General features: G+C 45.4%; 2 protein-coding genes across 2 annotated transcripts; one reads left to right on the forward strand and one right to left on the reverse strand.

Annotated features, from left to right (window-relative positions):
- Positions 1–547: 547 nt before the first annotated feature.
- TXNDC17 (thioredoxin domain containing 17) lies at positions 548–3,633 on the forward strand. Its single transcript, XM_069873894.1, has 4 exons — positions 548–725; positions 1,801–1,882; positions 2,175–2,250; positions 2,940–3,633. Exons 1-4 carry the CDS (start codon positions 584–586, stop codon positions 3,006–3,008), a joined length of 369 nt encoding a protein of 122 aa, XP_069729995.1. The 5' UTR covers positions 548–583; the 3' UTR covers positions 3,009–3,633.
- A 90-nt stretch (positions 3,634–3,723) lies between these two features.
- On the reverse strand, positions 3,724–6,902 carry MED31 (mediator complex subunit 31). Its single transcript, XM_069873893.1, has 4 exons — positions 6,856–6,902; positions 5,844–5,921; positions 5,296–5,392; positions 3,724–4,564 (listed from the first exon to the last, which is right to left on the reverse strand). Exons 1-4 carry the CDS (start codon positions 6,863–6,865, stop codon positions 4,372–4,374), a joined length of 378 nt encoding a protein of 125 aa, XP_069729994.1. The 5' UTR covers positions 6,866–6,902; the 3' UTR covers positions 3,724–4,371.
- Between the last annotated feature and the right edge of the window lie 6,348 nt (positions 6,903–13,250).

Raw genomic sequence — 13,250 nt, forward strand, 5'->3', positions numbered from 1 at the left:
TCCTGTTGTGGCTGAACTCTGGCCCGGTTCTTATCGCAATGAAACGTTGTAAAGGCCCCTGTCCCGACTGAAGGCTGCTCGGGCTCCTGTCGCGACCGAACGCGGCCTTGGCCTCCTCCCCCGCTCTCGCCCTGCTCGGGCCTCGCCCGCCCGCGGTCTCGGTCCCCTGTCGCTTGCCCTGCCGCGACAGCGCTGTGGCCGCGGCCCGAGCCCCGGGGAGCCCTGAGGAGCCCCGAGGAGCGGCGGGGGCGGCGGAGCCTGGGCCGCGCCGGGGCGCGTTCAAACCCGCTCCCGGCAACCGCCGCCGCGGGGAACGCCGGGAAACGGGGGGGCGGGGCCGGACCGGGGGCGGGGCTCGTGAGGCGGAGGCGGGGCTTACGCTGCGGGGGGCGGGGCTTGTGGGCGATACTGGGCGTGGCGTTGGCGTGAGTAGACGGGTGAACTAGAAGGGGGCGTGGCCTCAGCCGAGAACGGGCGTGGCCTGAGCGAGACACGATCGGTGTGGGCGGGGCTACGGGAGTGGGCGTGGCTATCTCGGTGGGCGGGGCTTGGCGTCCCCCGCGTTGCCGCCGCCGCCGCCGCCATGGGCTGGGAGGAGAAGCAGGTCCGCGGGTACCCCGAGTTCGTGCAGACGGCGCAGCGCTACCACGGGCGGCCCATCTTCGCGCTCTTCTGCGGCGACAAGGACGCCGAGGGCCGGAGCTGGTGCCCGGATTGCGTCACGGGTGCGGCGGCGGGGGGGGTGGGGGGCGGGGACGGTCCGCACCGCGCCGGGGCCGAGGCGGGCGGGGGGCCCGGGGATGCTCCCTCTCCTCCGGGATGCCCCCTCTCCTGGGATTCTCCCTTCCCTCAGGATGCCCCTTCTTCCCCGGGATGCCCCCTCTCCTGGGATTCCTCCTACCCCCGGGATGCCCTCTCTCCTGGGATTCTCCCTCCCCTCAGGACGCCCCTTCTCCTGGGATTCCCCCTCCCCTAGGGATGCCTCTTCTTCCCCGTGCTGCCTCCTCTCCTGAGTTTCCCCCTCCCCTCAGGATGTCCCCTCTCCTGGGATTCCCCCTCCCCTCGGGATGCTCCCTCTCTTGGGTTTCCTCCTCCCCTAGGGATGCCCCTTCTCCCGGGATGCCCCTCCCGGCAAGGTGCCCCTTCCCCTGCTTTGCCCTGGCCCACAGCGCACGCTGTCGCTTTCCCGTTGCCCAAGGATGCTGGAGAGACCCCCCAGTGTCACTCGTGAAATGCGCTTGGTGGTCACCTGCAGGCTGTGACCAGGAGCTGGCTAAAGCTGCCACCTTGCTAACACCTCGTTTGATTAGCCACATGCCACTAAACAGCAACCTGGCCGCTCAGTGGAGGTTGCTACAAAGGCCCAGCAAGCAATCAGATATGAATCGTAACAATGAGGTAATTCACCTCTGCTTTATACGCCAAGAGCAGAAGCGATGCACCAGTTGGGGCCTGCCAGGCAGAGGATGAAGGCAATTCCTCAACAAACACTGCATGGAACTGCCTGGGTGGTAGCTGCCGGCACGCAGATGGCCTGTTCTGATGGGCTTTCACACAGATAATGAGTTTCTCTCACTTGTTAAAACAAAAATTGGCCTTTGCTCAAAGACAAGTCCCTTCAATGCAAACATATAATGAATTCTGCAGAGCTCATGGATAACCAGAAGAAACAAAGTACAGATCACTACCTGAAGCAGATAAAACATTAATTAACAGGCTTGCTGCTCAAAGCAAATCTGTGTGATTCTGTAGTGCAGTAAAAATAGTAACTACTAATACATTTTCAAAATTACTCTCTAGCTGAACCGATTGTGAGGAAGGAACTTCATAACATGCCTGATGAGTCTGTGTTCATCTACTGCCTTGTAGGAGACAGAGCTTAGTAAGTAACTGTTTTAATACCAATGACTGATGAGGCTTTGCTATGTGTGGCCTGGAGATTAACAAACTTGTTGAAACAACTGACTGAACTGTCCTTTTCCGCAAAGAATGAAGCATTGTTTTGGGTTCTGCGGTCTGCATCATCCCTAAGGTGAACAATCTGCATGCTTGTTCCAAGAAGTGGGGTGGGAGGGCGAGGCAAAGGTCTCTGAGTCATCCTTTTGAAGGAATTCTGACAGGCTAACTTCAAACTGCACCTCTGCAAGCTGTGCTTAACCCCTTCTTCCTAACAGCTGGAAAGATCCCAACAATGAATTCAGGAAGAATCTGAAACTAACAGGAGTGCCTACACTGCTTAAATATGGAACAGTAAGTGATGTATTGTGTATTCTGGATATACATGGGCATTCACATGGGAAACTGGGAGGAGCTTATGACTGTAAATGAACGTCAGGCAAGTTTTCCAGCACCCTTTTGTTTAAAAATTAGGAACAGCTGTTCTGCTCTGTACTCTTTCTGGCTGAATCACAGAATCACAAGGTTGAAAAAGACCCACTGGATCATCAAATCCTACCATTCCTATCTATTCCTTTCTGGCTGAAACAGTTCCTCAAGAGACAACTATGCTGGTTTCTGTACATTGTTGTCTATAATAAGCATATAGTAAGGGAAGTATGAACCCTCAGCATCCAGGCATTGAGGGGTAGAAAAAATTCTTAGCAACATATTGTTAGCTTCCTGACTTGCAGCTCCTCACATTTTAAAAAATCCAGATGTTGAATTAGAGGAGTGAAACAAGTTATGTGCAGTACACTTGACTCCAGACTACAGCTCAAGTCTTAACTTGTGCACGTCTTTTAAATTTGCAGTTACTTTCTTAGAAATGCCTCTTCCAAGGCCAGAAAGCCCTCAGGCATTTTTCAGCTTGCTGCACAGCGCCAGCTCATCCTCCCCAGAGAAGTAACTGCTGGAGCATGGCTAATGTTAGCACGTAAAAATGGTTCTAGTTTACAGTAGGCTTTTGAACTGCCCCTAAAACATCTCAACTTTTCTTTCAGCCTCAGAAGCTGGTTGAAGAAGAATGTTTTAAAGCAGAGCTTGTGCGTATGTTGTTTACCGAAGACTAAATCTGCCAGCAGTCAATCATTTACAAAGACGTTAAATCTCAGTGTCCTTTTAAGAAATCCATCTTTTAAAACTTCCATGGTTAATTCAGATGAGTCAAGATAAATGTCGTTAAGCTCTAGGTCCAAACCTTCCACTGAAATTGTGCAACAAAAAAAAATGTATTTTTCCTTTCATGTTGAAATAAACTTTTGAATTTGCAAACAGTCTTTTTCCAAAAGAGCTGCTCTCATGTTATAAGCGGAGAGCAGCCAACAATTACTGAAGAGTAAGACTTAACAGTTACGTTATATCTTTAACAGTGAATAAAGGAGAGGATAGAAGAAAGAAAGAAGAAAGAAAACCTTTTTCTTCCTAAATCTGACTTCACACAGAAATTTTCAGTGCCAAAGATGTTTTAACTGCTATCTGTTCAGTCCAGGTATGATATGCTGAAGGCTGGTGTCACTGATCCCATCAAGGGTTGACAGTTGCAATTCCTGCTCCTCCAAGGATATGAAATAATGTGAAGGCAGCATGAATACAATCTAAAATTCAAAAATGAAATCCCTGACAGCTGCCAAGATCTGTGTTCTTAGAATAAAAACTATATAGAAATAAATGGCAAATGCTTCTCCAATCCCACAAGCATTTACGCCTTTTTTTTGTTAACATGTTTTCACCATTCACACTGTAGAGAAATCTAAGAGCAGCCACTATTTCACTGTCAGAAAAGACTAAAGTAAGCTGACTTTATTGGACAGATCAGCTACAGCCTATTTCCTTCTGCTGAATATCTGCAAAGTTTATTATTACTTATCTCTGCCCCCCACTTTGATTTCCCTCTGTATAACATGCTGTAAGGAAAACTAAGACCCCCAGCAGCAATCACCAGGTAAACAGAGATGACAAGTAATAGCTCAGCTCAGTTTCAAAGCAAAAATCCACAATTTCTATTTTGAACGGTGTCATCACTTCCACTTTGCTCATCCTGCAGTTGTAAAGAGAAGTACACAAGGGAGTTCATAGCCACAGTGGTATTCTCCAGGGAAAACACCTCCTAAGAACAAGACTTCCAAGCTATGCTTCTTGTTAGATATTTAAATGTCAGTAAGTAACAAAATTATTTTGTTTTCAAAATCGAGTAATCGGTAACTACAGCAAGCAATGATCTTACAAAATAGTCCATGCTACAAAATGAGTTGTAGAAGTAGGTGTTTGCCTTGTGTCCTTAAAAAAGTTGGGGAAAGAAAAAACCCAGTCACAACATATCAAAATTAAATTGAATGCACACTGAGAGCCAAACATAGAAAAGGGTTCATTCCTCCCTTGTAAATACTTCAGCCGACACAAAGCACACCTTATCATCACTCTTCCAAGCGTTTTTCATTTTACAGAGGCGTTGTTCTGTTGCTGCTGCTCTGCAAGTGCTTGCTGGAGGCGCATTCTTTTCCGTGAATAGTGCTGCCAGTGCAGAATCTGTTGCTCATCAATAAACTTCGCACACTGAGCATTTACCAATTCCTTGCGGAAATGTTCATATTGGAGCAGCTCTAGCATATGCAAACATTGAGGGTACCTGGATTAAAATGAAACATACTTTAATACAAGTTTTTAAACGGTGCGCTAAAAGTGGAGTCTCCAATAGTTCTGCAGTTCGTTATTTTAGTTTTTTCACGCGTGTGCTTTACTAAATATCAAACCACTGAAGACTGTGCATATTCCACAGGCTCTTACTTAATAACTTCAGTATTAGGCTGGGAAACAGGGAGTCCAGTAACAGTTTATAAATGGACACAGATGCTTGCTTAGAGTAGCTTTTTCAATGGCTGGGTTTTATTAAAAGGAAATATATAACTACAGTATCTGTTTCCAGAGGTCATTTAAAGAGCATAACCCAGAATTGTTTTCCCAAAATCTGATGGAGTTTCCATACTCACAAAAACACAAAGTCTTCCTTTGTTTCGTGTAAGCATCCACAATGCAAAATTAATCTTATAATATCCTCACTAGGCCTAACTGAAGTAGTTTTGTACCGTAAGAGTCAATAGTTTTATTTAAACAAATGGTAAGGTGCAGATAAAGGCTGAAAAAGGAAGATTCCATGCACCACTCATGAAATACAAGTTTTATAATTTTGAAAAATTATGTTGAATATAAACACAATGGGGAGGACAAAGGTAAAGGTTACAAGCAGAAATAAATACTGACCTGCTGCTGTATGGTACATCAAATCATTAAAAGCAAAAAATCGTTAAAATGAAAGTCAACATCAAATCATTAAAATGCAGAAGTGATTTTAACACTTACTTCAGGTATTTCGCATATTCAGGTTCTTTCCAATAAAGTAAATACTTAAGATAATTTACAAAAGCTTTGTCTTTGAAGTAGCCTCTTTGTGCAAGAACTGAAATAAAAGGAAGAAGATGGAATCATAAATTACAGATGTGCACATCGTTCATACAACAGCAAGGAAGAGAACAGCTTTTGGAAATTTGGACTGTGGCATCAAAATTGGCAGGAAAGTATAGTACCTGAAACTATTGTTAGCATCAGTAAAATCCTGTTTTCTGATAAAGCTTAGATTGACCTTAATTTTAACTACAGGCTTGAACCTCCTTTTTTGCCCCCTCTGCCAAACAGATGCCTTTATTTTTCATTTCAGCCAATAAAACATTTGCACTTTTAGAAACTGAGACAAAATGAATTATTTACAGACTACCTTTATGCTGTGAAAGACCCATTCCCTTGTCCTTATTTAGCCCCCTCTCTCACCGTTTAACGTTACTAGCAAAAATAAAACACCATTGAACTCTATTCACTCCTTAGGACACTGATATTCACTTTGAAGTACTCACAGTTGAGGTAGTTTGGATTTGCCAGGCACTGTACAAACTCCAACTCCAACTGGAACCTAAGTCGATTTCCTGTATCATCTGATGCACAAGAAAAGCCATAAGAATTGGCTCATACAATGGATTTGAAAGTAATTTTCTCTGTTTGTGCCATACAAAGAGATCACAGGCTTAAACAGAAGGAGCTACAACTCCCTATCATAAACAGGGATTCATCCAGCAAAGTCTTTATGTCTTTATTAATGGAATCCGCGCAGCTTAAATCATAGGATCACCAGGTTGGAAAAGACCCCCAGGATCATCGAGTCCAACCATTCCCATCAATCACTAACCCATGTCCCTCAGCACATCATCCACCCGTTCCCTAAACCCCTCCAGGGAAGGTGACTCAACCCCCTCTCTGGGCAGCCTCTGCCAGGGACCAATGACCCTTTCTGTGAAAAATTTTTTTCATGATGTCCAGCCTGAACCTCCCCTGGTGGAGCTTGAGGCCATTCCCTCTCGTCCTGTCCCCTGTCACTTGGGAGAAGAGCCCAGCTCCCTCCTCTCTAGAACCTCCTTTCACGTAGTTGTAGAGAGCAATGAGGTCTCCCCTCAGCCTCCTCTTCTCCATTCCCCTTCAAAATTTTCCCCGTATTGTGTCACCCCTTCAGTGCCGGAGGCTGCTCTAAGGTTTCCCCATGCCGAACACCCCCAGCTCCCAGCCTGGCCTCGCAATCCCCGCTCCAGCCCGGCTGGCGATACTCTCCGGCACACGGTTGCCCTCTGGGCTATCAGGGATCGCTGCTGGCTCGGGACAAACCGGGCCCGTCCTGCAGCCGATTCCCGAGCCTCGGGCCGGCGTTACCCGCAGGAAAAGCCCTTTGGGAGCTCGGGACTCTGCTGGCGGGACCAGTCGGGAAGGGAGGTACAGAAGGGCCTCAGACCCACGCCCCAAGAGCTTTTCGCGGCGGGGAGCGGGCTCGGAGCCGCCTGACCCCTCACCGCGAGCACCCGATGCCCCCAGCGCCCTCACCGGCCTCCATGGCGCCCGCGGCAGGCGGCGGAAGGAAGAGCGGCGGCCGCGGGGCAGGCCGGGAAGGGGCGGGACCGAGACAGGAAGTGGACGGGGTCTGAGGGAAGGGGGCGGGATGCGGAGAAGGGGCGGGGCCTGGTCAGCGAGGGAGGCGTGGTCTGCGGGATGGGCGGGGCCCTAGCTAAGAAAGGCGCTGTGGAGGGGGCGTGGTCTGAGGGGAGGGGCGTGGCCTATTGCTCAGGGTGGGCTCCACCCCGGTCTCTGGTTCACATTGAGCTTCCCCAGCTCCTCCAGGCCCTTCTCTTCGGGGCTGCTCCCCACCCATTCCCCCCCCAGCCTCCCCTCCTCTGCTGTCCCGTGTGCCACCGCAAACTTTGATTTTTGATTTAGAATCATAGAATCATCAGGTTGGAAAGGACCTCTTGGATCATCCAGTGCAACTGTTCCTATCCGCCACTGAGCCACTTCCCAGAGCACCTCATCTACCCATCTTGTAAGTACCCCGCAGGGATGAGGACTCAACCACCTCCTTGTTCCAGTGCCCAATAAACCTTTCTGTGAAAATTTTTTTCCTGATATCCAGTCTGAACCTCCCCTGGTGGAGCTTGAGGCCATTCCCTCTTGTCCTGTCCCCTGTCACTGGGGAGAAGAGCCCAGCTCCCTCCTCTCCACAACCTCCTTTCAGGTAGTTGTGGAGAGCAATGAGGTCTCCCCTCAGCCTCCTCTTCTCCAGGCTAAACACCCCCAGCTCTCTCAGCCGTTCCTCATCAGGCCTGTTCTCCAGCCCCCTCACCAGCTTAGTTGCTCTTCTCTGGACTCGCTCCAGAGCCTCAACATCCTTCTTGTGGTGAGGGGCCCAGAACTGAACACAGGATTCGAGGAGTGGTCTCACCAGTGCCGAGTACAGAGGGAGAAGAACCTCCCTGGACCTGCTGGTCACGCCGTTTCTGATCCAAGCCAAGATGCCATTGGCCTTCTTGGCCACCTGGGCCACTGCTGGCTCATGTTCAGTTGCTGTCAACCAACACCCCCAGGTTCTTCTCCTCCAGTGAATTTCCGCCTCTGTAAACTATGTTTTGATTCTTTTTTCCTTTCTGTACATTGGACAGAGATTTGAGCTTGGACATTGTTTTGTTTTTCATAGCAGCTTTACAATGAGCCAAGTAGATTTCAGTCGACCTCTGCACTTAATACTTCATTCATTAAAATAATTGTATCAGAGTGAAAACAGTTAACGGACAAATGCTCTGTGGGCACAGCAGAGTTGCAGGGTTGCATCAGCACCCTGGGGAGCAGCAGCCCAGCTCCAAGGCTGTGAACTTCCTCCAGCAGCTGCAGTTCTCCCTGGTGTTGGGGAATCTTCAGAACTTGGCTGAAACAGAAGCCCCACTGGTCCAACACTGTGAAGCTAGCTTAGGTCCACTGCGATGACAACAGTATTGTTAAACACTCATGCAAGATTACACCATATACAAACCTACCTGAAACCCAGCCCACTTTTTTTTTTTTCCCTTTTTCTTTAAGTGTTTTGCTATTTTCAGTTGTTGAACTATTTTCAGGATCTTAGTTAGCAATTTTCTATAATTCTATCTTTTCCTATGCAGTGTGATTTTTTTTTCTCTGGGAATTGGGTTACAAAAACCATATAAAAAGGATTTATGCATAGTTTTTCTTAATAAAATAGGGTTTCTTTGTTTAGACAAGTTTTTAGTGGTTGTGGAGTACTACCATTACTATATCAAATCATAACAAGTCACTCCCCAGTAAACACAGACTTTGGGCTAAAAGCAGAGATCAAACAGATCCCACGTGTCTCTATTGCTATTCTGGAATGCGATTTCTCTCCCAAGACTGACTTCAGCGGACAGAATCCTAAAAAAGGAGTGGTCACACAAATAAATTACTACCTATGTTTGCCAGAGCTCAGTCAAACATCTCAATTCTTGGCCATCAGAACTAGAAACAGAATTGAAAGTCAGGATCATAGTATAATAACTAAGCAAGTCTTCACGGCTGAATGCTGAGCAAGAGGAACAGTATTTCATACACAGTGCTTGGAACACAAGACGCCCCCTTTTCATAGAATCGTAGAATGGTTTGGGTCAGAAGGGGACTTAAAGACCACCTAATTCCAAGGTCCCTGCTATGGACAGTGACACCTCCCACTGGATCAGAGGTTCAAAGTCCCATCCAATCTGGCCTTGAACACCTCCAGGGATGGGGCAGCCGCAACTTCTCTGGACAACTTGTGCCAATGCCTTCCTACCCTCACAGGAAAAAAAATCCTTCCTAATATCTTTTATTGTCTTGTTATCTTTACTTCTTTTTTTGTACATACATTTACCCATCTGCTTTAGAATACAGCGCAAACTTGTATTGACAGGGATAACGACATCTTAAATTATCTATAGAATGCAAGGCAGAATTCTGCAGACTGGAGAGTATTCTGCTTCAAATATGGTTAAATAACAGAGAACAGAGTATGTATTATGTTATATTTATAACAAGCCAGTACAAAGTCTGCAATTTTTTTACTCCAATGTTATAATTGTAATTCAATAGGAACAAGATCATAGTTATCAACGACTGAAACAATTGTCAGAACATATTTAATTAAAGGCTTAACTGCTCACTGAGTTCTATTTTTTGAGGTCAAGAAACTGGCAGGTAACATGCATTTCAGAAGCCAGCCTGTGACAGTCATGGCAGAAAAAGCTTCAAGTGAAAAGAGTATTAAACATCATTCAACAGAGTTGTGAATTTGGTGAAATGGTGTAAAAAGACTTGAAAGGCTGTGGCTTATTGCAGCACTGGAATATGTACTTGTGTGATGGTGGCATTCTTCTAGCTTCAGACAACCGTTAGAAAGCAAAGATAAATTCAAGAATTAACATAAAGTGTCAGGAAGTATTTTGTATTTTTCTTTAATAAGCTGGTTAAAACCAATCAGTTCTTAGGGTATCTGAGAAACAAGTGAATTTGAGGCCAGGCGTTTGCCAGGAGCAATACGCATTGAACCTGAGAACAAGAGTCTACAAGTAACATCCTCACAAAGGTATCACTTGTCATTCAAAGCCCTTTTTAAGGTGCTCCAAGGAAAGAATTTTTCAGCAAGGCAGGACATAGGAGGCCTGATCCGAAGAAACACTTATCTTGTTGAATGCCAAACAGGCCAGAGAAATTCATTACCCAGTAAGGAACTTCCAAAGTCTGAGACCCATAGACAAGCTTGCAGAACAATAAACTGAATGTTATCTATAATATCTAACTTACCCTTTGTTATTTCCATTCCTTAAATGTTCCTCAAGAGGAAGAGAATGCTGACCTTATTCCTGCCCTTAGTTCAAGCATGTAGACGCCAACCTACTGATGGAGCAATTCCACTACAGTGGGGCAGAGGAGCCCTGCACAGCTAGGGTAGCTGCTGTCACCAGGCATATAAATTAGTAAAGACCTGATAAGTGTTTCATGAGGGACACCTGCACCCCAAAAAGAAAAAAAAAAGAAAAAAAAAGAAAAAAAAGAAAAAAAGAAAATCAGTATTTATTCAGTTGGCCACCCTTCAAACTGGGGAATTTATTCCCAAATATGAGCCCTGAGAGGGGTGATTTTAACTTGTGTGTTTTCAGTATTCTAGGGTGATATGTTCAGATTTGGTCTGTTTTGATTTGACTTACGCTTGTGGGCAGCTATGAACGAAAAAAACAAAGGTGAGCTCTGAAAAGGAAGCATCATAGGACAATTGTGTGTGTGGAGGATGCTCCCAGGGAAGTTTATGTTGTTTTTTCCCCAGCTTCTGTTATTTGAAGAGGAGATGAAGTGTCCTGCCATCACCCCGCTCTTTCAGAGAAGATTTTATTTACTCCAGTTGAAGGATAACTGTTCAAAATGATGTGAACAAAGTCCTGGGTTTCTGATTTTTGACCGTATATCCAAGACAAAATATTGAAGCAAAATAGATACTTGCTCCAGAAATAATTCTTCTTTAATTGAAAGATTTTGTTAACTTTGTTTCTGGTGGAAAATTTGATCTTCAACTGGCTTGCTAAAATATTTGCTAAGACCCAACCCATGTTATTGTTCACAAAGAATGGTTCACAAATGAAACTACAACAAACTATGTTTAGTATTTGGAACGTTCAGTTCTTTCAAGAATACAGTTTGTCTATAGAACTGAGGTTTTATAAACACTGTAATGAGGCTCACACTCTGACCTGGGACAGTTTATGAAAACTCAGGGAAGAGCTGGGTGCCAAATAAGGCTAGCGAGTAATTTCACGTGGGTAAATAAAGTGCTGAAGCAAACATAGGCAGGATAACACCTTTTATTCTTAAAGAAGAAAGTCTCTCTATTATGACCAGAATCTACAGTCCACATTTACATGGTAATGAATGGGCAACTATTGACTTAGTGCTCCAGAAAAACCTAAATGGGCAGAGTGTAGTTTTAGTATAGTCAGCTCTATTTTTAAAGAGCTACCAAACGTCTTGTTAGGTAGCTACTCATCACCTCAGAGCAGCACCGGGTGCCTGCCTTTTACTCTGTGGCTCCACATGATGAGGGCTGGACCTAACTCAGTTCCATACAGGACATTTCACCCTGGAAGAAGCCAGTTCTCCTTCACCATGAAAAGCTACAGGTACTAACTAGCCATGCAAGAGCACAGGATAAATAAGGACATTATTTTCAGCACATTGACTTCACAGTTACTACAATGAAATGCTAAACCACAGATTAAATAACAAAGCATTTGGGAAAAATCTACTACGAAAGATAAAGGAATTATCTCTTGATAAATATAGTCTATTTCCTAGGCTTACGTTCATGTGCAAGTACAACAAATAGCGTTGGGATTTAACAACAAGTGGAAAAGCAGGGAGCGGTGGATATTATAGACAAGAAATGCCATTCTATCAACATGGACTTGGTTTTGCTTCGCACTGCAAATTGCTGCACAAAATCATGAGCCAAGCCCTCAAAATTGTAAGTCTGCATTTAAAACTAAGTAATTAAAAACTGAAACAGTGAGTTCCTATTACTTATCCTATGGTTTTTGAGGCTTTCGAGTTGATATTCAAAGACTTTCTTCCCATGCTTTAGGCTTATTTCTTCCAACACAATTTAGGATTGCAACATGACTCCACGAGGTGGAACTTCAAGAGTCACAGCAAATTTCATACAGTCTGTTTGAACTCACAGACTCTAGTAAACATAGTTTATTGATTAGTTAGGCAAAACATTTAATCTGTCTTCATGCACGTGTTAGCAACTGGCACTATCGAGCTGTAGTGTTCTGCCAGTCTGCATGAGCTCACCGGGCCCAGGGAGATTCGAGTTCTCTGCTCAAGGACAGGAATGTCTGCAGGCACATCTCACAATGTAGATGCAGTCTGTGGTGTGTGCCTGAGTCCTCTTTATACCACAGGCTCTTCACCAAGGGGCCAGCAAAGATTCCTAGGAGTTAAGGTCTGATCTGATGTAAAAGAGCTGCCACTGGGATGGTTCTTGGGGACAGGAAAACCAGCACCCTGACATTAAATCATGCAAATGCCAGGCCTAGTGAGAGCCCAGCGATGGGTTACTGGGATTGTGCTGCAATGCTCAAAGTTTTGGAGACCTCACAGTGACACAGCCAGAACGAGCACTGTATAGTCATGTGTTTATTCACCCACACTGGGGAATATGATCAGAACTATCTGCCACATGATCTGAGTGTTCAGGATCCACTATTAACCTCTTCTTTCTATATTTAACACAGACATTTAAGACAAATAAAAGATGTGAAGTATGTAAAAATGCATATGTCATTACCAAAAAGGAAGATATACTCTTGTGTTAAGGAATCACTGCTGGATTTTGGCCAGAACTAATTCAGTGATCTGGTTTTTTTCTGGGCTGATTTTCCCCAACCATCCAGTTCCAACACACTGTCTACAACCAGATCACTGCTCTTTACAGCGGTGACACACTTGATGTGGAAAACAGCATCTGAATAAATCAAAGACTGTGTTCAAGTGACATCAGAACTCTGACAGAACGAACCACCTGCTGCTCTGAATCCAGCAGATAACAGTAGCCAAAGAGGTGACCTGCCATAACGTAGCTGTAATTCACACTCAGGGCTCAGACAGATCTCTGCCACAGGCCAAACCAGAGCATATTCCTCCTGAAGAGAAAAGGGAATGACTTTTGTATCCACATTAGACTCGAGGCTATTTCTGTCTGTGTGCTTTTTTGAGCTTGATGAGTTCTGGATCATATAGGGAATGCTGGAAGGGCTTTCTCCTCTGTTTCACAGATTTAGATGTTCAACACACAGGCAGGAAATACCTTTGTCTTCCCTTTGTGTGTTTTCCTGTAGTCTGGACATTCATGAGCTCATGCTCACACCTGT

This window comes from Phaenicophaeus curvirostris, chromosome 21 (assembly GCF_032191515.1).
Source record: "Phaenicophaeus curvirostris isolate KB17595 chromosome 21, BPBGC_Pcur_1.0, whole genome shotgun sequence".
Lineage (NCBI taxonomy): Eukaryota > Metazoa > Chordata > Aves > Cuculiformes > Cuculidae > Phaenicophaeus > Phaenicophaeus curvirostris.